Source organism: Eleutherodactylus coqui, chromosome 2 (genome assembly GCF_035609145.1).
Source record: "Eleutherodactylus coqui strain aEleCoq1 chromosome 2, aEleCoq1.hap1, whole genome shotgun sequence".
Classification (NCBI taxonomy): domain Eukaryota; kingdom Metazoa; phylum Chordata; class Amphibia; order Anura; family Eleutherodactylidae; genus Eleutherodactylus; species Eleutherodactylus coqui.
In genome coordinates this window covers 183,440,873-183,466,691 of record NC_089838.1, presented here as the reverse complement: position 1 = coordinate 183,466,691, position 25,819 = coordinate 183,440,873, and the positions used below count along the sequence as shown (strand labels likewise).

General features: G+C 41.5%; 1 protein-coding gene across 1 annotated transcript in view; it reads left to right on the top strand.

Annotated features, from left to right (window-relative positions):
* ELAPOR2 (endosome-lysosome associated apoptosis and autophagy regulator family member 2) overlaps positions 1 to 9,067 on the top strand; it is a 102,649-nt gene extending 93,582 nt beyond the window's left edge. The window contains exons 18-22 of the mRNA XM_066592016.1: positions 154 to 255; positions 2,388 to 2,514; positions 4,671 to 4,849; positions 6,815 to 6,980; positions 8,321 to 9,067. Of these exons, the coding sequence (XP_066448113.1) occupies positions 154 to 255; positions 2,388 to 2,514; positions 4,671 to 4,849; positions 6,815 to 6,980; positions 8,321 to 8,380 (634 nt within the window). The 3' untranslated portion in view covers positions 8,381 to 9,067. The remainder of the gene's footprint in view (positions 1 to 153; positions 256 to 2,387; positions 2,515 to 4,670; positions 4,850 to 6,814; positions 6,981 to 8,320) is intronic.
* The last annotated feature ends 16,752 nt before the right edge of the window (positions 9,068 to 25,819 follow it).

Sequence of the window (25,819 nt, the reverse complement as noted above, 5' to 3'; positions counted from 1 at the left end):
TAGCCAGCAGATAGCGCCGTTGTATAATGGCAGAAAAAAAGTTAGCCCCCCTCTAGGAAAACCAGGATACAAATTGGATTGGAAAGGGTTAATACTAAAGTGTTAACTAGTAGAATATATGTCTTTATGAATGTATTATGGTATTTCACACAGATCTTCTGCAGCTACTTCATCGTGCGAAAAAGGAAGAGCTACAGTTATATCAATGCGGTGTGATCCCACTAAGTCTGGTCAGGGAGATATTTCAGTGCCCAGGTAACTATTGATGCAATTCATCTTTGTAACTTTCCTTTTTTATCTTTTCATTGTTACCTTTACAATCCTTTTGCAACATGTCATTTTCTTCAATTATTTTCACTAATAAGGGCTTCTTTACACAAGCCTATGGAAGTCTGAGTAAAATCCAGAAAAATAGAGCAGGTTCTATTTTTTTTGTGCACACACATACGAAAATGCCCTTAAGGCTGGGGTTCACACAGGGCGTAATTGCCGCGGAATGTCCGTGTGGACTTTCTGCACGGACATTACGCCTGCGGCTTTAATCCCGGGATTAGCAAGCAAAGTGATGAGATTTGCAAAAATTTCATCCACACGCTGCAGCCACGCCGCGCAGATTTCAAAGACGCGGCATGTCAATTCTTTCCCCATTTCCATGGCGGCATCTCTCCTCTCTATAGGGAGAGATGTCCGCAGCAGAATGCAGGCAGCGAAGCCACTCCAAAATCTGCGGCGAAAGGCTGCGGGTTTTGAAGCTGCATTTCTCCCGTAAAAATCTTGCGGTATTTCCATGCCGTCATTCCATGAGATTTTCACAGGATTTCAGTCAAGTGAGAACCCAGCCTAAAGGCTGTGTACACCTTTGTACACAATCAATTTAAATGGATGTATTGTTGCGCAACAAACATTTTTGCAATTGGACTTAATTAAAAATTTTCAAGCTGGCTTCCACAAGAAACATGGCACCAGAGACCAAATTGCAAACCTGCGCTGGATCATGGAGAAGACCCGAGAGTATGAAAAGGATGTGTACATGTGTTTCATCAACTACAGCAAGGCATTAATTGTGTCGAACATGACAAGCTTTGGAAGTGTCTGAAACAAATGGGTGTCCCAGAACATATTGAACAGCTTATAAGGTTGCTTTACAAAAACAAAGAAGCAACAGTCAGGACAGCTTATGGAAGCACGGATTGGTTCAGAATACAAAAAGACGTACGGCAAGGCTGCATTCTATCACCAGTCCTTTTCAATCTGTAAAACCAGAAGCGATCATGAGGCGATGCAATTTGGACGCATTAGAAATCAGAGTTAAAATAAGTGGCAGAAATGTTAAACCCTGCGATATGCAGGTAACACCACCCTGCTTGTGATAAGTGAAAGGAACCTGGAATACCTTATCCAACGAGTTCAGAAGGAGAGCAAACACATGGGACTGTATCTCAACAGCAAGAAAATGAAAGTCATGACCATGATAAGGAAAGGGTAAACTGAACATAAGAATTAACAACGAAGAAGTCAGTCCAAGATTTCATCTTCCTTGGATCCAAGGACCCGAGATCAAGAGATGGATTACACTTGGTAGGATTGCAATGCAAGGAATGAAAAAAGATCTGGAAAAACAAAAAGCAGACTGGCCAATGCAATTGTCTTTCCCATAACGACGTATGGTTGCGAAAGTTAGATGCTCAGGAAAACAGAAGGAAAATTTAAACAGCGTCTCTCTTTTTTTTGGATGCGTGATGCGCGCTAACTCACTGGAAACAGTACTAATGCTTGGCAAGGTCAGTGGAAAAAGAAGATCAGGACAAAGAAGAAGATGGCTAGATACAATCAAGGCCACCACGAACATGTCAATCGTGGAACTAAAAGAAGCTATGAAAGACAGGAATGTGTGGAGAACATTGATCCATTGAGTGACTGAAGGTTGGATGTGACTAAACGGATAATCATCACCATCAAAAATTTGTAACCGTTCATTGGTTGAGTTTCGGTGTGAGCAATAGGACTAAATGCAAGTTGGTAGAGAGCAAATCTATAATGATCCTACAGGGTCCAGCTCATATAGCTGAAAAGAGAGCTGGGTCCCAGCACCAGCGACTGTGATTAGGAGTAGAAGGAACGACATTTCCCCTGGAACTTGTCAGCTATTGTAAAGTTCTATATGTGAGAACTCCCCCTTCCCTATTGTAATGTGTTGTATTGTATTGGCCTTTGTGAACCTCCCCTCAACTGCAGAATGTCAATCACATTTAGACTTTGCAAGGAATTGGGACCTCCAGCTCATTGGAAAGGGTTAATCATATATCTATAACCATAAGATCACTTTGTACGACTACTTACGTAGAGGATGACTATGTATTGTAGTATATTTTGCTTCTCTTTTTCAGACAGTGTCCTGCAGGTACGTGTGATGGGTGCAATTTTTATTTTCTCTGGGAGACAGCAGAAGCATGCCCTCTTTGTACAGAAAATGACTACCAAAAATTAGAAGGCGCCTGTAAGAAAGGTCACCAGGTATTTATCTCATCTATCTTTCAGCTATGACGTATTGCATTGGTCACTACATGGTCTGTAACATTACTGCATCAGTGGATCATCACCTTTATACTAGACTAACCTCTATGATATCTTAATATTTTCCTTACCACTTGGATATTAAGGTGGCCATACATATTAGATTAATGTTGGTTGAACCCACCATTTTCGTCAGGAGCAGCCGCCTATGTAATGTGTGTGGGATGTACTGACTTCCCTGATGGCAGATATTAGGGAAGAAGGATGGGGCTGCTGGATTTCAACATGCCCAATACTTTTGTTAGGAAAGATAAACTGCCTCCAGGGCAGTCTGAAGTATATGGCTAGATTTAGACCTCTCTCGTATTTTATTGACTATTTGGAATGATTTATGAGTAACATACTGGGAAATATATACTGATATGCATTGCCATAATGTCTGCCATATATAGATCATGTTCACAAGCTGTCAAGCTTTGCAGCCTACAATAGCTCTTTGTCCACTATAAATCCTAAGCATTGTTTATTTTCAGGGTTGATTTATTCCTCTCCTCATTTTTGTACATTTTTAGGTGACTTGGAAATTAAATTAAAAAAACTATAATTTAAAGCGAGTTCCTACCTACTCAAAAGTTTATTTTTAATATAGAATTAAAGGCCCTAATGTTATTTTGTTAAAAGGTCAGGTCTGGGATGATAATTCATTTAAATAGAAACACAGCTGCCCTCTCACTGGGACTCAGTTTGCTATATGTGGCAGTTAACCCTTTCCAATCCAATTTCTATCCTGGTTTTCCTAGGGGGCTTACTCTTTTTCTGCCATTATATAACGGTGCTATCTGCTGGCTTAAGCCAGTACTGCATGAGGTGACACGTTGGATAGGCTCCAACAGCAGAGAGGCTGGCAATATACAGTAAGAGAACCCCGACGGACATCTTCCAACATCAGAGCTGTACAGCCTTAAATCACAATGTCTTTAGACGTCAGACAGTGGATTGGAAAGGGTTAAATTGGTTTTCCAGTAACTAAATACATTGGTGGTGGTATGTGTGTGTGAAGTATATACTGTATATAAAATAATAGGATACTCACCTGTCTGCTGATGCATTGCTCCCTGCTGCCCCTCCTCTGGTTGGTCTGTAGTTGTTTATCCACATGACCGCTGTAGCCAATAGTATGGCGTAATATGAGGCTTCATCAGTGACGCCCCACAAACAGGTTGGGGCTTCTGCATTAGAAGCCCATGTGACCGGTTTATGGGACATCATCGAGAGAGAAGAATCTGTGACATCATATCCCATGGTGCTAGAATGCTGAAACGGCACTCCGGTGCCACAGTAAGTACATTGATGATTTAAAGTTTGGGGTAGGAGGGACTAAAGTATGAAAAAAATTAAGTTGGGAAACTTTTTAAAATGATCATCATCTTCTGAATGGTGAATACATTTCTTGTAGTTCATCGTTATAATTTTCTTGAAAAATCATCCCTCCATGTACTGACTCCCTGGTGAAGGCGCTGGGCCTGTGCTAATGAGAGCAGCCAAAATGAACACACGGTGATGAGGTGTAAATTCATCAGAGAGGGACAGACCGGACATCTGAACCCCTAATTAGACACGAGATGTGCTTCACACTACCTCACACTACCTCACACTTTCTTTGCATCTGGATTTACCATGCAGCTAATTAACCCTTTCCAATCCACTGTCTGACCTCTGAAGACATTATGATTGAGGGCTGTACAGCTCCGATGTTGGAAGACATCCGTCGGGGTTCTCTTACTGTATATTGCCAGCCTCTCTGCTGTCGGAGCCTATGCATTGTGTCACGTCATGCAGTACTGGCTTTAGCCAGTATATAGCCGTTGTATAACAGCAAAAAAAGAGTAAGCCCCCCTAGGAAAACCGGGATACAAATTGGATTGGAAAGGATTAAAACTTTTAATGTTTTTTAAATGACATATGTAATGTATGTATGAATATCCAAATCATAAACCATAAATGTTTGATAGATGTGGACCCACTTCTGTGATTCACACTATGGGTCCCTCAAGCTGATGTTGCCTGTTGAGGTGTGGATAACCCCTGAATGAAAATATGAACATTTTTAGTTTGCTGCTTCTGACTTTACACAATTCCTGTGTTTTATCTTATAGGAAACGCATTATGTTTGGAACGAGCCCAAACTCTGCATGCGAGGTGTCTCCCTTCCTGATAAAAGAACGGCAGCGTGTGAATCAATAGATTTCTGGCTGAAAGTGGGTGCTGGGGTGGGGGCCTTTGTAGCAGTTCTTCTTGTAGCACTGACCTGCTACTTCTGGAAGAAAAATCAGAAGTAAGTATACACTAATCTCTGCACAAGTTACTTTCTGTCTACCTTCTTTACATGTACAAGTACTGTACTGTACAAATAGCTTATTATATCTCATTTTGATGACTAAGGGTGCATTCACACGAGCGTATGCTGGTGCGTACATAGGTGTGCACAAAACTGGTGTGCCCATGTACGTGCACAAACACGGGTGAATGCAGGTCAATGCAGCATTGCTTTCAATGGGACCGCGGCTGCTGACGGGGGCCCTATTGACAGCAATGGGCTGACGGGGGCCCCATTGACAGCAACGGGCTGCCGGGGGCCCCATTGACAGCAACGGGCTGCCGGCAACCCCTGCAGGGATTTTCAGGGAAGGGCTTGAAAATCAGTCCTATGTGGTGTAAAAAATAAAAAAACATATATACCCACCTCTCCGCCATTGCCGGTGCTCAGGCACGTCTAGCCGCTTGGGTCCCGCCACTGCAATGAAGTTCTTTCAGCAGACGGGGATTTAAAATCCTCGCCTGCTGAAAGGGCTGTGTCTGATGTCTGATTGGCTCAGCGCTCAGCCATTCATTGAATGACAGTTAAGCGCTGCCTTTGACTGGTCACAGCGCTCAGCCAATTACAGGCAGCGCTCGGCCATTCATTGAATTCATTCACCGGCAGCGGCAGTCTTATGGAAATGAATGGGAGAGCTTTGCGATCCTCTGCCACAGCTTTGACAGCTGTGGCAGGGGATTCTTTACTCCCCGTGGGGAGTCCCCTTGTCACTAAACACTATGACAGTGCTGTCACAGTGTTCAGTGATGAAGGGACTCCTCACGGGGAATATTGACACACCACGGACCTAAGGTGCACGCATGTCCTATGTTTTGCATGCCTGTAAAACACGGACATGTGAACACACCATAGGTTCTAATTGACATGTGGTTATCTGTGCACGTATGTACGCACCTAAACACGCTTGTCTGAATGCACCCTAAAACAGATATAGCAGTAATAAGGAAGACAATCTTAATTTAAAATGGATATTAACTCTAACATATCACTGTTGTTTCAATAATATATTTAGCTCTTACTGCTGCATTCAGCATATTTTTGCAAGGTAGAGGCCTGACCAGAAGACTTGACCAATCTCTGCCTCCAGTATTGTGTACTTTTAAGATAAATTGATTGCTAAGAACTGAAAACTTGCTTTCAAAAGTATATACAGCATTATATAATACAAGCAATCAGACTGTTAGGGCTCATTCACAACATGAACATAAATAGAGCAGGAAAGCGGAATCCCCAACGCAGATGTGAAACCACCCCTAAAAGGGTTGTCTCGCGAAAGCAAGTGGGGTTAAGCACTTCTGTATGGCCATATTAATGCACTTTGTAATATACATCGTGCATTAAATATGAGCCATACAGAAGTTATTCACTTACCTTCCCTGCGCTGGCGTCCCCGTCTACATGGTGCCGTCTAACTTCAGCGTCTAATCGCCCGATTAGACGCGCTTGCGCAGAAGGGTCTTCTGCCTTCGGGTCTGTCCGGCAGCAGCGGCATTCTGGCTCCGCCCCCTTGTACGCATCATCGCGTAGCTCCACCCCGTCACGTGTGCCGATTCCAGCCTCCTGATTGGCTGGAATCGGCACACGGGGCGGAGCTACGCGATGACGCGTAGAAGGGGCGGAGCCAGAACGCCGCTCGTGCCAGACCGAGCCAAAGGCAGAAGACCCTTCTGCGCAAGCGCGTCTAATCGGGCGATTAGACGCTGAAGTTAGACGGAGCCATGGAGACGGGGACGCCAGCGCAGGGAAGGTAAGTGAATAACTTCTGTATGGCTCATATTTAATGCACGATGTATATTACAAAGTGCATTAATATGGCCATACAGAAGTGCATAACCCCACTTCCTTTCGCGAGACAACCCCTTTAACGATTCCTTTTTCTGACGTATAAACAATAAAATTGATAACATTGTCTTTATTTTAAAGGCTAGAATACAAGTACTCTAAGCTTATCATGACCGCTAATTCTAAGGAGTGTGAGCTCCCGGCTCCAGACAGCTGTGCTATAATGGAAGGAGAAGACAATGACGATGATGTGGTGTATTCCAGTAAACAGTCATTGCTGGAAAAACTGAAGTCACTTGCAACAAAGGTAAAGCCTCTTTCTCATCTGCACTATTTGTTGTTCTCCTCCATCCTAGAACCCCAAATAGGAAGATGACTGAAGTGCTGGATACAACACATGGCAGGCAGGCAGGGTGCTCTATGGATCCCCTTTAACTATAATGGGGTTCATCGAATTTCGATCTTGTTGCACTATTTTTCCAATGACTTTGTGATGGATCTGCTTCAGAGCCATGGATTAGTTTCTGTGTGTATTTACATTACATTGGGAAAATTGATCAATCTGAGTGACTTTAAATGAGGCCTGGTTATCCTAGACTAGTCAGGGCTAGTATTTAAAAAAAAATGCCAAGCTTCTGGGGTTTTCTCATGCTGTGTTGTTTTTGGGAGTATGTTGCGATCAAGGAAAGCATCCAGCAAAAAGGGAACCTGTGGATATAAATAATCCATCAATGAAAGAGTTCAGAGGAGGAGGTCAAGAATCAATCTGAGGAACAGGCGCACAATTAAGCAAATTGCAGTTGAATAAAAATGATAATAGTTTTTTTTGTCAATCAACAAAATTCAAACTGAATGAACAAAGAGAAATCTAAATCAAATCAATACTTGGTGTGACCACTCTTTGCTTTCAAAACTGCATCAGTTCTTCTAGGTACACTTGCACACAGTTTTTGAAGAACTCGGCAGATAGGTTGTTCCAAACATCTTGGAGAACTAACCACAGATCTTCTGTGTATATATGCTTGCTCAACTCCTTCTGTCTCTTCATGTAATCCAAATATGTAATAAAAACAGTATAAAGTAACATGTGAAATCTAGGTGGTTTTCATAAGCACTTACTAGTAGAAAACATGAAGACCATATTGCAAACCTGCGATGGACCATGGAAAAAGCTTGAGAATACCAAAAGAATATCTACATGGGCTTCATCGACTACATCAAGGCCTTTGACTGCATCGACCATGACAAGCCGAAAAACATGAAGGGAGGGAGACTTTAGGGTTACCGAGGGTCATGAACGACTAAATGGCTAACAACAACTCCTTTTTAAACACAAGTCGGCTGTTCTACATGAGCCCGGCTTCTCTAACCACTGGAGTTCAGTGGTTGGCACTAGGGAAGACCAAGTCTGGCCGTTTTTTCTCTTGTGATGGTCATGGCAGAAGAAATATAGCATGTCTAATCAAATTAATTGATGGTTTAGGTCTACTAGATTCGGAGACCATCTTTAATAAGAGCTTTCTTTTATGGCTTATTGAAGGGAGTCATTGTGAAATAATAGTCATTCATGCAAGATTAAAAAATACAGTTATTCATTTGTTACGCAAGTTAATTATCACTATGTGCTTAATCTTTTTATTTTTACAGGAGAAAGAACACAGTTTTGAATCTGTTCAGCTGAAATCCTCACGGACACAAAATATATGAAGCCCAGACATTGCCTTTCAGACTGTGTAAAAAATTTTGTAGGAAAAAAACATATCAGAAGAAGACATCAGTACACGGTACCAATGAAGATGGATGAGACACTGACAAAACAAGGATCACAACATAGTAAAAATCTTGGCTGCCTTATTACCTGACAGAGTATTTTGCCAAAAATGGAATATTTGGAAGTTTATAATTCAACTCAGGACGAGCAAAGTGATGCTGAAGATGTTTAGCTTATTGTGTGTTGCTTGTGCATGTTGTGTCCTTTGTTTAACTTCTCACCTCCTCACACTTGTTGCATAATAATTCTCTTCATGTACAAATGGCTTTCCACCCATCTTTGCTTTAATTCTAAGAAGGAACATAGTGAAAATCAACCTGTCTGTCTAATAGAAATTACAGTAGAATGAAGAAAGATAAAACTTATTCCCCAAAATAGGGAAAAAATATTTTCATGATATTTTTATCAGTTTATTTTACATGCTATTAATATAACCCTTCATTAGACTCAGAAGAAGCATTAAGAACATAAAGGAGTTGCACTACAAACTCTTTGGTTGAGAATGTCCAAGTTGTTGGGGTTGCTTTAATCCAACACCATATTACATTCTTAGGCTGCATTCCCACGAACGTATATCAGCTCGGTTTTCACGCCGAGCCGATATACGTCGTCCTCATCTGCGGGGGGGGGGGGGGATGGAAGAGCCAGGAGCAGGAACTGAGCTCCCGCCCCCTCTCTGCCTCCTCTGCACTATTTGCAATGGGGAGAGGCGGGACGGCGGCGGGGCTAATTTGCGGAACTTAGCCCCAGCCCCGTCCCGCCTCCTTTCATTGCAAATAGTGCAGAGGGGCGGAGAGGAGGCAGAGAGGGGGTGGTAGCTCAGTTCCTGCTCCTGGCTCTTCCATCCTCCCCCCTCTGCAGATGAGGATGGCGTATATCGGCATGAAAACCGAGCCGATATACGTTCTTGTGAATGCAGCCTTAAGGAGGTAGTACGTGATTAGAAAAAAAGGCCTGATTTTCTCTCCAGGAACAGCACCACATGTGTCTGAAGTTGCATCTCTATTCAAGTGAATCTCTTAAAAGGCTTTTAAATAGTTAATTGTATAGGTTGTAAGGACACAGAGACATGTGTATTTAAATGTAATTAAAAGTTTTAAAGACACATTTTGGATTGGCCAGCAAGGTGTAGTTAGTACAGAAAAGGCCGTTGCAATGGACAGGATTTGCTATATTCTTGTTGATCTGAAAAAGAATAAACTTGCACTGAGCCTAGTAGAATAGGAAGGGTTATTAGCAGAAATAGGGTTGTGTAATGTTTTTAAAAATGGCTGACATTAACCATGGTAGGGCAAACACTGTAGAGCTATTACTTTCCCTGTTTTGGGAGAAAATGTTATGCATAGCAAGGAAACTTTGTAATTGATTCTGAACATCTTCCATAGAGCCATATACTAAAACCCCTGATCATGTTCTTACTTGTATAACTAACTAATCATTGCCAAATTATGGAATGGTTTACTGTGGAAAGAGCTATACATATACTTTTTTGATTATATCCATATGTTATATCTTGATTATAGTCTGTATACTTTATAAGGTTGGGTTTGTATACATACATTTTTGGCCATAATTAGACCAATGTCAATGTAAACTGGTGAGTGCAAATGGGCATTCTATTTGGCTGAAATGTATCCCATGCCAATGCAACCAGTGTGTAAACAATGATGTGGGAGACGATCCATTTATGGCAGGGGTCCCCAACTCCAGTCCTCAGGGACCCCCAACAGGTCATGTTTTCAGGATATCCTATGGTCAAAACACCTGTAGCAATGTCTGAGGACTGACAATAATTACATCACCTGTGCAACACTGAGGAAATCCTGAAAACATGACCTGTTGGCGGTCCCTGAGGACTGGAGTTGGGGAACACTGCTTTATGGGAATTCAATGGATTTATATTGCAAAGAACTAAACTTTTTCACTTAAAAACTTCTAAGAGTCCCCAAAAACATCACCAGTATGTAAGTGTACAGCTTAGACTCTATTCAAATAGCGTTTACGTATAAGTCCCCCGGTTCTGTTCCAAAGGGTCCATCTGAATTCCTGAAAATGGGATCCTGGGAGAAAACCAAAGGCTTTTGTTAATTAAACATAGATCAATAATGTCTGTCTGACTAGGTTTCTGTTTAATTCTGGCAAAATGGCTTAGTTGACTACACTATTCTGTCTAGCATAAATGCCATAAATTAATGGAAACCTGCTGAAGCAGAGACCAAAGCTTGTAGTTTTGGTCTCTGTTTTAGTAATGACAGCCTGTGTTTCCATTTGCAGTTCTCAGAATAGTAGATGAATGGATAGCAGCACAACCAGTATCATAAAATGGGAGAAACCAAAGACGGTGCAAGATCCTATAGTCGGTCCGGACTTAAAGACCCATTTTCATAGCTTCAGGAACATCCAACGAATGGACCAGCACTCAGGAGTTTCTTCAAAAAGTATAAATCTTTATTTCTCAGCAGAATATAGGCTGCATCGTTTCGACCTTTCTTAAGTCTTTTTCAAGCATGGGGGCCAAAATGTATGCCTTCAAATCTAGTCCAACTTATTACAAATTTAACATTGTTCTATGTTTCCTTTTTGTGCCACCATTAGACAATCTATTTGTGTTACCCCTTATTGGGGTCATCCAAAACCATGAAGCCCTAACTGTAGCATTACTTAATCATATAGTAAGAAATGTTTACACAATAATCGTTATCTAAATAATGTGCAAAAGAATCTGCTCTGATCTTCAGCCCAAAAAAGTCGGCTCAGTATGTTTTAGACACTATAAACGCACAACCATACATACGTTGCAATCTAAGAATGCAGTAACCACCCTTTTTAGTTAGATGCTCTATTTTTAAAGGATTTTCCATATGCTAGTGCCTTGTACTTTCATAAATTCATCAGCAATGATAATTGCGGTCCTAGTTTACAACGGAAATTCAGATCATGTGACCTCCATATTTTATAGTATTTTTTGGTTTGCACCTTAAATTGGAGTTTAAATTCCATTCAAATGTTGCGCTCCGAGTGCCAGGAAAATTTACCCACAGGTACTAGGAAATCTGCATGTAGTTGTACTTAGAAGACCACTAAGCCAATCTTGACAGTGGCATTGAAATGCCATACGGTAATGTAGCACTAGTAAATGGCATAACTTAGGCATTTTTAGCTATTGGATACCTTTTATGGTGAAGTAAGGAGAATTCTAACCAAGTGCTTGATTTTAACAGAAAAGGGCACCATGTGAGACTAAAATCCCACAAAATGGCACTCAGTTAATTCCAGATCAGTTTTGCCATTTACTACAGTTAAATTATCTTACCCTATGTTGAAGCTAGTGTGAATAGGATCCATTTGGTAGCACTAAGATACAAACAACACATATTTAGGCTCTTTCTGGAGCGTATGTCAATCATATCATTAGTTCGCTTCCTTTTTTGCTTTCCTATTTACATAGGAACTAAATACAGAATATTTAAATACACTGTATATAAAAATCTGAAAAAAAGCTGTGTTGCAGTCGGTGTACATTTTGCTATTACGTAGATTATTGATTTGTGTTTTTATATATACATGTTTCTTGAAAAAAGGCCTATTATTTTAAATAAATCAATGTTTCCTTGTTTTAAAAGTAATTTATTGCTCTACTCACAGTGACTATTTCTACCACCAGATAAATATATATGTTGTATGTAATGTAGTTAAGTTTTTTTCTTACATTTTCAAACATTTTTATCCACTGTGAAGAATAATGATTTTTAGGAGTTTGTCCAGTGAGACATATATGGCAAATTTGCTTTATCAATACTGACATATTGTTTAATAAAAGCCTTCGTTTGTCTAGATGTCGTGTTACTTTTATAGCCCAATATGGGAATGGGGTAACTATTTATTCTCATGAAGAGTTCCAAGTTGGCTTAGAGAGACAAATGGGGAAAAAAGTATGAAAATTCGAGGCACCTGGTGAGTATGAAACACACCTCCCCGGACTCCCCGTTGTCATCAACTTTGAGCACCATAAACTATATCATGTTGCTCAAAGTTGAGAGAAGTTCACTTTAACCACTGAGTGTGCTGACAGTGTTCAACTTACACACCTTGGAAACTCTTAGTGGGGCTATGGGAGACCTTTAAAGAAAAACTCCTAATTTGGGGATTTAAAGGGTTTGTCTAGTCCAACCTTCCAACAGAATTTTTTTTTTTTTACTGGAAACATTGTTTACATTCAGATGCTAAAAGCCTTTAATACAATTTGATGATTGACTCAAACATTTGTACTAACATTTGTTCTTGACCATTGCCTTATGTAAATATGCCCAGTAATCAGATGACTAATAAACTCACTTGTTAGCTGATTACTTGTTTTATGTGGGCATAAACCTCTTTTATTGGCAGCACACTTTCACATGTAAGCATGGGATGAACTGCCAGGAAATGCCAGCTATATAGGGACAAGCAATTGAAGGGCTCTGGGAAAGAATAATCATAGTTTACGTTTACTGAAAGTTGATCATTTTATTTTTCACAAATGATCAAACTTAAAGTATACAATGATAAGGAATTTTAGACATGGATACATGCATAGAACAGTAACATTTCTAAAGCTAAAAACATAAAAATCTTCCCCTTAATCGTCATCTGGAACTCTGCCCAATTGTGGGAAATTGTCATCGTAATCATGGTATTCTGTTGGTACAAACAGAGCCTGCAGGTCATCATTTTTCTAGCAGATCATCATTTTTCCAGCAACCTTGACTTTAACAATGCATTCTATAGCATTAATCTACAAAATGGCAGGTTCTGTTAAAACTCCAAAAAGTGGTCTTAAATCGTTCTTTCCCTGAGCCCTTTAATTGTATTAATGATCATTTGTCTCCATACAGTACAAAGATTGCTGCATTTGGGCTCATGTCCACGGGCGAGTTTGAGCTCTGGGATCTGCGGGGGGCACCCGCGTGGATGATCCGGAGTTCAAGCCATGCATAGACAATCATGGGCACCCGCAACTTAATTACAGCATGCGGGTTTGTCGGAAAACAAATCGCAGCATGCTCCATTTTGCTGCGGATCCCGGCAAAGTCAATGGAAGCCATCTGATCTGCGGCACACCCGGAACTGTCACTCTAGGAGGTTTAAAAAAAATCTCTATTGTGCACGTGCAGGTGGGGTGCCCGCCCACATGCACGGAGGAGACAACGGACGACCCGCATGCATCCAACTGGTAAGTAATGTCCTCATGGAACCCGATCCACCCATGGACATGAGGCCTTTAAGTGTCAGTTAACAAGTGCGGATAAACTTGTTCCATTGTTAATTGGTGCTCAGTACAGGCAAGAAATTTGTCTGTGTGAAAAGATCCTTAGACTTAGACAGCCTCACACGAGCAGATTTGAATTACGGATTCCGCGATCGCCATCCCGTAATATGCGGGCATTGAAATGCATTGACTTTTGCTGGTTCACTCATATTTGCAGGTAGGAATTGCGGATTCCATGAGCGGAAGAAAAATTTCAGCATGATCTATTTTGTCATGGATTCCTTGTGTATAGGTTCCATTGATCTCTATGGGTGTGTTTGAACAGCAGTGCATATGTAATTAACATTGCATATGGACATGGATTCATATGCACACTGCTAGGAGACCAGGTGCAAATGGAGTAAAAAAAAAAGGATTTTGTGGGCAGACAATGCAGGACAGAGTCTGGGGAGCAACACAACATCCAGACTGCTGTCTGTACTCTCCGCTTATTCTTCTGGGCTCTTCCTCCACAAGAACAAGTGGCTTTTTAAAAGTGGTTTATACTACTTCCAGAAAAGTAGTATAAAACCAGCCAAGCCTAAAGAGCAGTATCCTGTTCTGAAGGCTCTCAGAACATCTCTCACCACTACAGAACAAGAGAATGTCAGCTGGGTGGTCGTCTGAGTGATGGAAAGGTGTTTTCAGGGGGTTAGGCAACTTTCTGATGTGCTCCCTGCTTCATATGGCAGCCAATGTGATAACTATCAAAAGTGCAATTCACTGTACTTACCTAAAATGGTTTTTTTGAGCTGAAATATCACTCTGAAGTGCTGGCCAGGGGTCTTTCCTTCTGCTAACTTGCTGTCTGTTAAAGGGGTTGTCCCGCGATAGCAAGTGGGGTTATGCACTTCTGTATGGCCATATTAATGCACTTTGTAATATACATCGTGCATTAAATATGAGCCATACAGAAGTTATTCACTTACCTGCTCCGTTGCTGGCGTCCCCGTCGCCATGGTGCCGTCTAATTTCAGCGTCTAATCGCCCGATTAGACGCGCTTGCGCAGATGGGTCTTTTCCCTTCGGCTCGGCAGCAGCGGCGTTCTGGCTCCGCCCCCTTTTTAGCATCATCGCGTAGCCCCGCCCTGTCACATGTGCCGATTCCAGCCAATCAGGAGGCTGGAATCGGCACACGTCATGGGGCGGAGCTACGCGATGAACAAAAAAACTTACCTCTCTGCCGCTGCCATGACCCCCACGGGCATGAAGAACGCGGCATGCGGCAGATGTTTCCTTCACCCCCGCTAGTTAAAAGAATTCCCTGCTGCTATATCTGCCACATCTGGGGCAGATGCAGCAGAGGAATCCTTCAATTCTCAACCGCAGCTGTCACACATGACAGTTGCGGTAGAGAATCCTGCTGCCGGCATCTTCATAAGCCCTTCCCTGAAAAGCCCTTTAAAAATAGTGTAAAAAAATAAATAATTACTCCTCTCCCCCCTTCGGCTGCCGGGGCTCAGCGGCGACTTCTGAGTAGTTCTGAGCTATCAGCAGTCGGGGATTTAAAGTCCCCGCCTGCTGGTAGCTCTGATTGTGATTGGCTGACGTCTTATCCCTGACCAAGGGACAAACTGGACTTTTGTACAAGTGTGGTTTTTGTGCGGCTGCAGCAAGTCGTCTGTATAGTTAGGGAAGGACTATGTATAGTAAGTGCTGGATAAGCAGGATTTTGGTTTATGCCTGAAGTTATGGCTGTATTTTGTTTATTTTGTATGCTTTCTAATAAACACAGGCCAAGTCTGTATGGACTTTATATGCTGTTGTGGTCTCTGACTGCTGCGCACACTGCAACCCCACGCTCTACCTGAGATGAGTCTCCCACAATAGTTAAAGAACAGTTTAGGGTTAGTTTTATGGTCTTTGGCAATAAGACTCTGTCTCAATCTTTGCTGCTTCAGTCTGATTTTTACATAATTAGTTTTTTTCCTTTTAGGTTTTTAGTGGTTCTTTACTGCCTTCTTGTTTCAGTAGTTTAAACTCTTTATTTTTACTGTTTATTGCCCCCTTTACATCTTTATTAAGCTATATTGTTTTGCATTCCTAGTACTAAGTCATTTATGACTGTAAGGTACAAACCGCTCGCATTAAGTAGTTAGGATGTTTTTAAACTTTCCCATTTATTGACTGCCCTCTTGTTTTTGAGGTCACTAAGGTTAAGGGCATCACTAAGCTGTTCAAACTTGGCCTTCCTAAAGTTTAGTATTTTTGTAGCTCCCCTATAGAAATCTCTCTTGAAGGACAAGTTGAAATTTATTATATTATGGTCACTATTTCCCCAGTTCTGGTCTGTCAGGTCTACTGGTTAATATTAATTTCTAAATGCACGCCCCCTAGTCGGGTCCTGTACAAGTTGGGTGAGGTAATTATGTTTAGTAATTGACAGAAAGTTGTTACCTTTATGAGTTCCTCAGATTTGGTGGTCTATAGAAAACCCCTATGAGAATTTATTTATTGTTGTTTTTTTCTTCCATGTATTTCTACCCATGTTCATCTCCCTCTCATATATCTTCCCGTAATGTGGGCTTTAAACAGGATTTTACAACCCCCTCCCCCTTTTTTTTCTTTACGATCCCTTCTGAACAGACTGTAACCCTGTAAGTTCACTGCCCAGTCACAGCTATCATTCAACCAGGTCTCTGTTATTCCCGCTATGCCATGGTTTTTCCCAGACATTATTGCTTCTAATTCGTCTACTTTATTGGTCAGACTTCTAGAATTAGTCAGCATACAGCTTAGAAGGTTTTGGTTATTTTTTATATTACGTGTATCCCTACTAACTGCCAGTAATAACTGTACTAACCCCTCCCACCGATCTGCCCCCATTTCCATTTCTTAGACCCAGGTGACTGTCTACACTATCTCTTTGGTTGCCCTCCCCCCAGTCTCTAGCACAATGTCCCTACAATGACAATTACAGCCTTCTATATACAATGACAGCTACAGTCCCATCTTGTATTAGCATAATAATTGCTGCTGATGGTCTCGTTTGCGTATGGGACTTTGCAAAGGAAAGGTGCATTTAGACACAAAGATGATCGATCAAAAGATGGCTTTTGAGCAATCATTTAGCATAAACTACTACTTGGTACTAATGCCTATTAGTACCAATTAGTAGCATGCGAAGCATCGGGAGCTGTATTCAGGGAATAGACCGCCCGCTGTTCTCTGAATAAATTCCCTGTGTTCTGCCACAGGGATGACAGCTAAGACAATGTAATCAGCGCTCCCCAGGCAGAACACAGCATGCGGTCCTTCTTATCAGCTCTTCTGCTGAACTATGGATTTCATGCGAATTGAAATCCATTGTTCGGCAGAAAAGTGAAAGATGGGCACATTTACACCCAGCGATTATCGCTCAAAAGATGGCTTTTAAGCTAATTTTAAGCAATAATCGGTGTCTAAATGGGTCTGAGCTGTGGCACCAAATTGACTATAATCCAGTCCTTTCTGAGTCTAGGACATATGGGAGCTATGGGGGCTCACTGCAGAACTCTCGATGATTCAACAACTAGGACTACCTCTTCCCGAGGGAGAATGATCCTCCTGATTAAAACATTTGAATTACAATAGTTGACTTATTTTCAGTGGATTCACATTTTTATTCTCATTATCCATTAATCCAATTCATTAGTTTTTAGCTGCTTTCATTTAAATGAGCTCCGGATGACTAACGTTTTTGAAATTGAGTCCAATGATGCATTATTACAATATTTCTTATTAAATATAATTGCCATAAATTGAAAAAATGTTAATACATATGTAAATCAAGCCTGGTCACAGTTGTGCTTTTAAAAGGGATGGTTAAGTAAAAAAATGAATGTTGTGGTAATAAATCTTTGTTTGAAATTTCATTTAATTGTGGTTTAACTAAGTTGAATAAATGTATGAAAGCATAATACTTAATTTCATTAATTTCGGGAAGTTAAATAATATCTATCACCACTAGAAGGCAGCATTTTCATTTCTATGTTCTATTTATTCATATTCGTACAGTGAATCTGTGGCTGCTTTGTACATGATTCATTGTATCATTGAATTTAGACTCTAATATATGGGTCAACATTGCAATAACATTTCATAAACATATAGTAAGGCTGAAAAGGTAACATGCTTTTTACAAGAGCAAATGTGTGAAGATAACAGTATATAATATTTATTATATATTTGTGGATATAGTAGATGTAGCAGAAATGAGTTTGTGTTTGTGCAGAAATATCTGTCTTGGCCGTGGTTTTCTACAGCACTACAGGTTACTACTGCTTTAATTCGATATGAAGTCCTTCCCTTGATGAGCTTTCCCTAATTTATCTTCATTATCTTCTGTTATTCTCACTTAAAAAAATGTAAGAGTGGAGTAGAAAAACAAAATAATAATAATAATATTGGTTGATGGCTAACATCGGAAACTCTGAAAATACAAAGAAAAGGATTGATTTTGCCTGCCCAAGAACAGGGGATCAGGACGAATGTGATAAAAGCCAGGATGGAAAAATCTATAATAGATGCAAAATACCAACTCTGTAAAGAAGATGATGAAACAATCAACCACATACTCATCTGTTGCAAAAGAAATTGCACAAATTGAGTACAAACAGTGACATAATTCGGTGACAAAGATGATTAATTGGAACCTCTGAAAACACTACCAACTGCCCACAATGAAGAACTGGAGGGGCCATGAACCCGAAAAACTGTTCAAAATGAAGCACTAAAAATACTGTGGGATTTCCATATACAAAAAGACAAAGTATTGGCCCTTAACATGTCTAATTTGGCTATCATTAAAAAGAAAAAGGATGTGTCTCATTGAAATTGGTATATTTGGTGATGGCAGGGTCTATGAGAAACAGCAACAAAAAATGGCCAGATATGCTGATTTGGCGGTCGAAATACAGCATCTCTAGTGCACGCCAGCAGTGGTGGTCCCATTGGTAATTGACATAGTGCGTGCTGCGCCTAAAGACCTTGATCAGCACTTGACACAACCCAATATCGACAAAATTAACATCTGTTAGGCCCAAAGTCCACGGGCAGATCGGATTCTGCATGCGGGAGGCCGCAGCAGAATCCGACTATGCTCGTGGCCGAGGACACTGCGCTACCTGTCCGGGTCTTCTGCATACTGTCCGGGTCTTCTATTTCCTAGTCAGCGGATGTATACATTATTTTTAACTCCTGCTTTCCCGCAGAATCCACGGTCCATCCACAATTCAATTGCAGACAGGCCGTGGATCTGACGCCTTCCATTGACTTCAATGTAAGCCGTCCGTGTGGGATCTGCACTGAAATGTAGCATGCTACGATTAGTTTTCTGGACCAAAAGGTCTGCAAATGAAATCCGCATGCTTTATTTAATTAGCGGACACGCATGTTTCCCTATGAGCGGCTTGATTTGCGGATCCTCCGCGTGAGTTTTCCCCACAGATTTTGCAAATCAAACCCGCCTGCGGACATTGGGCCATAGTTACAAAAGATCACACTGCTGGGCTGCGCATGCATTTTACAGCTATACATAACGTCATCCTTCGTTCTCGGTTGGTGGCTCCCGATGCATGATGACTACCAAGCTGTGACCTTGTGATTGTTTTGTACTGCTTTTTTGCATATAACAATAAATGTAGTTACATTTTAATCCATTCACTACCCTAGTCTGCTAAGTGTGTTGTATAACCCTGTTAATGCCCTAGACCACCATAAATAATACAACTGCAAATGCTAGCACTATAGTTTATGGGAGCACTCTGCCTCCACTACTGTTTATAGGGGACTCGGATTAAGGTACTCAGACATATTCACAGCACATCAGGAGATTTTTCATTTTTGCTCGGTGTTGCATAGAAGAAATTAGGGATAGTAGTAATAGTGTAATGAGCATATTGTATTTTCATATTTGCGTCTACATAGCCAATGTTTCTGCATTTAAAGGGGTTGTCTCGCGGCAAACATCAAAATTTTACCTTACCCCATTCCCCCTGTCACGACCCCCCCCTGGCATAAAACAGCAATTTAAAGCGGTTTTTAAACCGCTTGCTACTCACCGATCCGACGAAATATGGAGTTATAAAAATCTTCTCCCTAAGATGGCCGCCGGTCCTTTTCCAGGGATGCACTGCGGTTTTCTCCCATGGTGCACCGCAGGTCTTCTCCCATGGTGCACCATGGGCTCTGTGCGTTCCATTGCCAATTCCAGCCTCCTGATTGGCTGGAATCGGCACACGTGACGGGGCGGAGCTACGATGATGACGCGGTGACCATTCACCAGGCAGAAGCACGGACTGCGCAAGCGCGTCTAAAAACGCCAGAAGACATCAGAATTAGACGGATCCATGGCGACGGGGACGCTAGCAATGGAGCAGGTAAGTGAATAACTTCTGTATGGCTCATATTTAATGCACGATGTACATTACAAAGTGTATTAATATGGCCATACAGAAGTGCTGAACCCCACTTGCTGCCGCGAGACAACCCCTTTAAGTAAACTATCCCTGGTTCACGATAGAAAGAGTTAATACATACCAAATTTAGCTCTGCTGCATCTCTTCTTCCGTTCAGTTTATTTTTGCAGCAAAATGCAAATTTTTTAATATATGTTTAAAAAGTCATGGACACAGATGTGCTTATTGATTGCTCCTGTGAACAGTTGTCATAAAATATTTCCTGAATTTATTTGGATTGGAGGAACATAATGAATTGAATTGGTGGCACAGTAGGTAATTGTAATACATAAAGCTGTCTAATTCCAGGACAGAAGCAGTAATATTCTCAGCACCATGAATGGCTCTTTCTTGTTTCCATCACAACTCTTTAAACAGCTCTCTTTGGAGAATTACTGACTGCAATACTTTATGGAAAATGTAAAGTCTAATTTTATTGTTAGGTTTTATGTGATCTTGAAAGAAGAAGTCAATATAAAAAGATGTTCCTTTAATTTCTACTTTACCAAGTATACAATTATAGCAATATACAGTATAAAAAATAGAATATATCACAGAGTAAAATAAGAATGGCAACACAAAAATGTTGTAATTCATATAGCTAATGCTTCAGCAGTGTATGGATGAATGATAAATCAGGAAACATAACTTTTAGATACAATGTACATAGTGGGCCTTCCACAATGCATAACCAATTTGTGGATAAGGTACATGAGAGTTTATGATCTCCCTGACTTACATATTTCCGATATTAGCAATGTGGAATATCAAGGTTGTGTTCCTACAGGATTGATTTACTGCGGATTTTCAAATCTGCACATTATCTGCATTGGCAAAAAAATTTTATGTTTTTTGTTGCAGATTTTCAATGCTGAAGTTGCAGCAGATTTCACTCTTTGCATAACCTCTGTGGATTTTATACAGATATCCTTAATGCTGTGGAATTTCTGTGGGGAAATCCCACATGGAAAATCTGTAGCATTTACAACACATGAGCCACAAGCCATTGAGCACTGGCTGTGATTGGCTAAACGTTAGCCAATCACAGCCAGCGCTTCCAGGAGGCGGGGATTTTTCAATCCCCTGTCAGAAGATGAAGAAGAGAAACAGTGCCAGGACCCGTGGAGAAGCTGTGGCAGTGGCAGAGTGAGCTTGTAAGGTGATGTATGTGGTTTTTTTTTTCTGCAGCTACAGCTTAGATTTGGCTCTGACAGTAGGATTTTCTGCTGTCAAAGTTCCATCGCACCACACCCAAATCGCATTTTCGTGCAATGCGGTGCAACAGAGAGGAAGGCTTCATAGGGAAACATGGGCTACAGAATCTCGCGTGTCACGGGCATATTGCCGGACCCGCAAGGTTTTTGTGTTGGGATGTTGTATGCTACAAAACATCGCATGTGTGAAGTAGCCCATAGGAAAGCATGGGCTTCTCATACATGCAATTTGTAGCATTGTAGCAACGTTACAAAATCGAGCGACTTTGTCGCTCATGTGAAGGAGGCCTGAATGTCCAATATTAGTGGCCAGAGTGGGTTCCCACCCCCTCAGAGCCCCTATGTAGCCAGAACAGAGGCACAAGTAGTAGCTCTGCCAAGGGTATCATGATATCTTGCTTAATGTTAAACAAAACAAATTTCTGATATTGTTCAACACAGCTGTACAGAGAATCCACCATACTCTATACACTCATCAAAGTCATGAATGCAATTTGAAGCTAAGCTTACAAGAGTACCTGTCATTACACAAAAGAAACACAATCACTCCTTAGGCCAGTGATGGCAGACCTTTTAGAGACCAAGTGCCCAAACTGCAACCCAAAACCAACATAATTATCGCCAACACGTCAGGGGGCAGGACGTATCACAATGTATGATTTTACCTCTGTTACTATAAAATGGACAGGAAGGTTTCAAAATAGACAGGGTGCAGATTTTGAATGCTTTTTGGATGCGGAAATGCTGCGTAATTTGCCATGGAGATTTCCGGTGAGGACATTCTGCAGCATTTCCGCCACGTGTAAACATACCCCAGTAGTAACAGTGACACCCACAGTGGCCTCAACAGTAATAGTGACCCCCTCAGTAGTAATAGTGACCTTCCCAGAAACCCCAGTAGTAATAGTGTCCCCCACAGTGGCCTCAGTAGTAATTATCACCCACAGTGGCCCCAGTAGTAATAGTGACCCCCACAGTGGTTTGGTTTAAGTTGTAGTAATGACCCCCACTAGTAACCCACACAGTGGCCTCAGCAGTAATAATGACCCCCACAGTAACCCCAGTAGTAATGCTATTATTACTGGGGCCGATATAGGGGACACTGTTGCTAATAGTATTTCAGCCCAGGTAGTAATAGTGGCCCTCTGAGACCCATATACTTACCTCCTCCTCGAAGTGCCGCTGCTCCTCTGCTCAGCACTGCTGCAGGCATCAGTGTGTGTTTTCGGATGCCTCCTCCCCTCTGCTCTCGTGGAACCAAGGAGGAGATGTCAAAGGAGGAGGATCCTGGGAGCACAGTGACGTCACAGTGTGCACCTGGGATCAGCGCCGCTGAGTGATTACCGGCCAGGGAGCTGCGGCACCATGGCCACTATTCACTACCGTGGTGAGCAGCCGCCGGCGCACATGGCAGCAGAGAGGGCTCTGTGTACTACGTCTGGCACACGTGCCATAGGTTTGCCACCACTGCCTTAGGCCACCACAATGCACTAACACTATATTACAAAGTTTGATATTTACAGGTAGTACAGATTTATGAAAAACAAAAAAGCTGCATACAGCATTTTCTTTTTTTGTTTCTAAGTTCCTTTTAGTAGTTTTACCAGACTAATTACATATACATTATGTATACAAATTGTAAGCAGGCAAGGATGTGAACATATAAATGTAGTAGGCTGCCTGTCTACTCATTTTTACTCATTGCAAAAAAAATTTAAGCACCTAGAAAACGTTGTTGTGAATCGAATAAAACTTTTTGTGTGTGTTTATGACGTTGATATAAATAAGTGATTACAATATCAGAGCCAAAAGATATTTATTGCAAAAAACTGAACACTTGAAGGGAAGCTCTAATACCCTATTGGTCAGTCTCCAGCTTGGATGTAAGATGTGATATGGGCGGGCATGGAGGCATACAACTTTCTGTATGGTATACTGCAGCATACTGGTCCACATTTGTTGTAACTCAGTCTTTAGATCATGCAAGCTTAAAGGCTGTTGACGTTGGCCTTCCAGATGGTCCCATACATGTTATATTGTGGAAGTGGGGAAATGTTATGGAGGCATTCCTGTGACCGCCTTGTTATGTGCGGCCAAGCATTATCTTGCTGGAAAATGCCTCTTGGAAGCCCTGCCATGAGAGGCAACACATGTAGCTGCAGGATGTCCTGAATGTATTGCTGAGCTGTCATTGCCCTGCGTACCACTACTAGAAGGGACCAACTGTCATGTTATATGGCCCCTGAAAGCATGAAACCAGCAGTCGGGGCAGTGTGTCACTCCACAGCAAGGGCAAGATTGAGCACCTTGCTCCTAGATTTCCAGACATGAACCCTGTAATTGTCAGTGCCCAAACTAAACCTGGATTCATCGCTGAAGACAACCTGGTTTCACACCGTAGCAGTCCAGTTTTGTTGTTCACAACCCAACTGCAAACAGATGTAAAAGTGGGTAGGTGTCAAAGGCAGTACACATAATGGGCGCTGTGAGACCCAATGTCCTTCAGACATCTAGAAATGGTTCCGACAAGCACTGGGGCTTGTAACAATGGTGCCAACTGTCTCTTGATGGTGGACAACAAAACATGTAGCTGCTCATGCTGGTTGGATGATCAGCTGATCCTCTCTACTGGTGGTTTGTTGATGGTGTCTTGAGCTTGGGTGCCTTGTGTGCATAACTGAATGCATCCACTGGTTCTAACACCTCCTAACTGCTTGGTCAGAAGGCAGAGGTGCTGAGCAATTCATTGATATGACCATCCAGCTTCTCACATTTCAATAATGCGCCCCCTCTCAAACTCTTAATTGGGTAAAGTACCTTTAATTGCATCATTAAGGCAAGTATAGTGGTCAACAAGCTCTACACAAGTGGAAAAAGAGGTCCATTACACACAAGTAGCCTTTGAGAGCCTTTTTATAGGCTATGGGTGGAATCACTTTTAGAGCCTCAGGTGGCAAGATCATCCATCTAATCATGCCTCAACTCATTTACATATCTGCCTCCTTATAGATACTTGTTTATTTTTATTTTTTACAAAGAGTGTCGCCATTAGTGATGAGTAGGCTTTTGAAAAGTCTGGTTCAGGTGGTTCGACAAACTTTTTCAAAAAAATTCCATTCAGTCTGAATTAGTATGTAAGACCGAAAAACATATGTCTATCCAGTTCAGCCTATTAACCCCCAATGTTGATCCAGAGGAAGGCAAAAAGAAAACCTTAATGAGGCAGAAGCCATCTTTTTTTCTAAACTAAATTATCCCAATTTTGATACCCTCTCTGTATATTGTAATCCATCCATTCCACTTATTACTTTAGTTGCCCGCTTTTGTACCCGCTCAAGCTCTGATATATTCTTCCTGAGTACCGGAGCCCAAAACTGTACACAATATTCCATGTGTGGTCTGACCAGTGAAGAGGAAAGACCAATGTACTCGACAGGTGTCCCTACTCCTCTTTTGATGCACCCCGTGACTATTTGCCTTGGCAGCAGCTGCCTGACACTGGTTGCTCCAGTTAAGCTCACCGTTAACTAAAATCCCCAAGTCCTTTCCCATGTCAGTGTTACCCAGTGGTTTCCCATTTAGTGTGTAATGGTGACATGTATTTCCTCTGCCCATGTGCATAACCTTACATTTATCAGTGTTAAACCTCATTTGCCATTTTTCTGCCCAAACCATCAGCTTATCCAGATCCTCTTGCAAACGCCTTGTGTCCTCTCGTGTTAATTTCTATACATAGTTTGAATTGGAAGTTTACCACAGCCCCTAATACTGGTGTGTAATGCTGACTAAGAGTCCTAAAAGCCCTGTTTAACAGTCAGAGTGTTATACAAGACTTTTATGGGTCTTAGACATTGTAATACACCGGTGTTCAAGTCTAGTATTGAGCAAACCGAACCAGTAGAACCCTGTTTCAGTTAGAACAGTGTTTCTCAACTCCAGTCCTCAGGGACCCCAACAGGTCATGTTTTCAGGATTTCCTCAGTGTTGTACAGGTGATGTAATTATTGTCCGTGCCTCAGACATTGCCACAGGTGTTCTTGCCATAGGATATCCTGAAAACATGACCTTTTGGGGGTCCCTGAGGACTGGAGTTGAGAAACACTGAGTTAGAACTTTGATGAGAACTCAGCTCATGCCGAACCAAGCTTTTAGTAAAGTTCACTTGACCCTAACCACCCTATTAGTGATCACAGCATGCAAACATGATTTTTTTTTTTTTAATTAAAGTACTCCACTTGTATATATTGACTGGATTTAAATGAATATTAATGGAAGTCATATTCTACACTGTGCTGAGAACAAGATAAAATAGGATATTGGATGCAGAATTTGCAGGTGCACAGTGTTTGAGATATCACTAGTCTCTCAATCAGATAAGAATATGTTGTGAATGCTATATGTGATGTTCACTGGCTTTTATAGAATAGAAATGTGCAG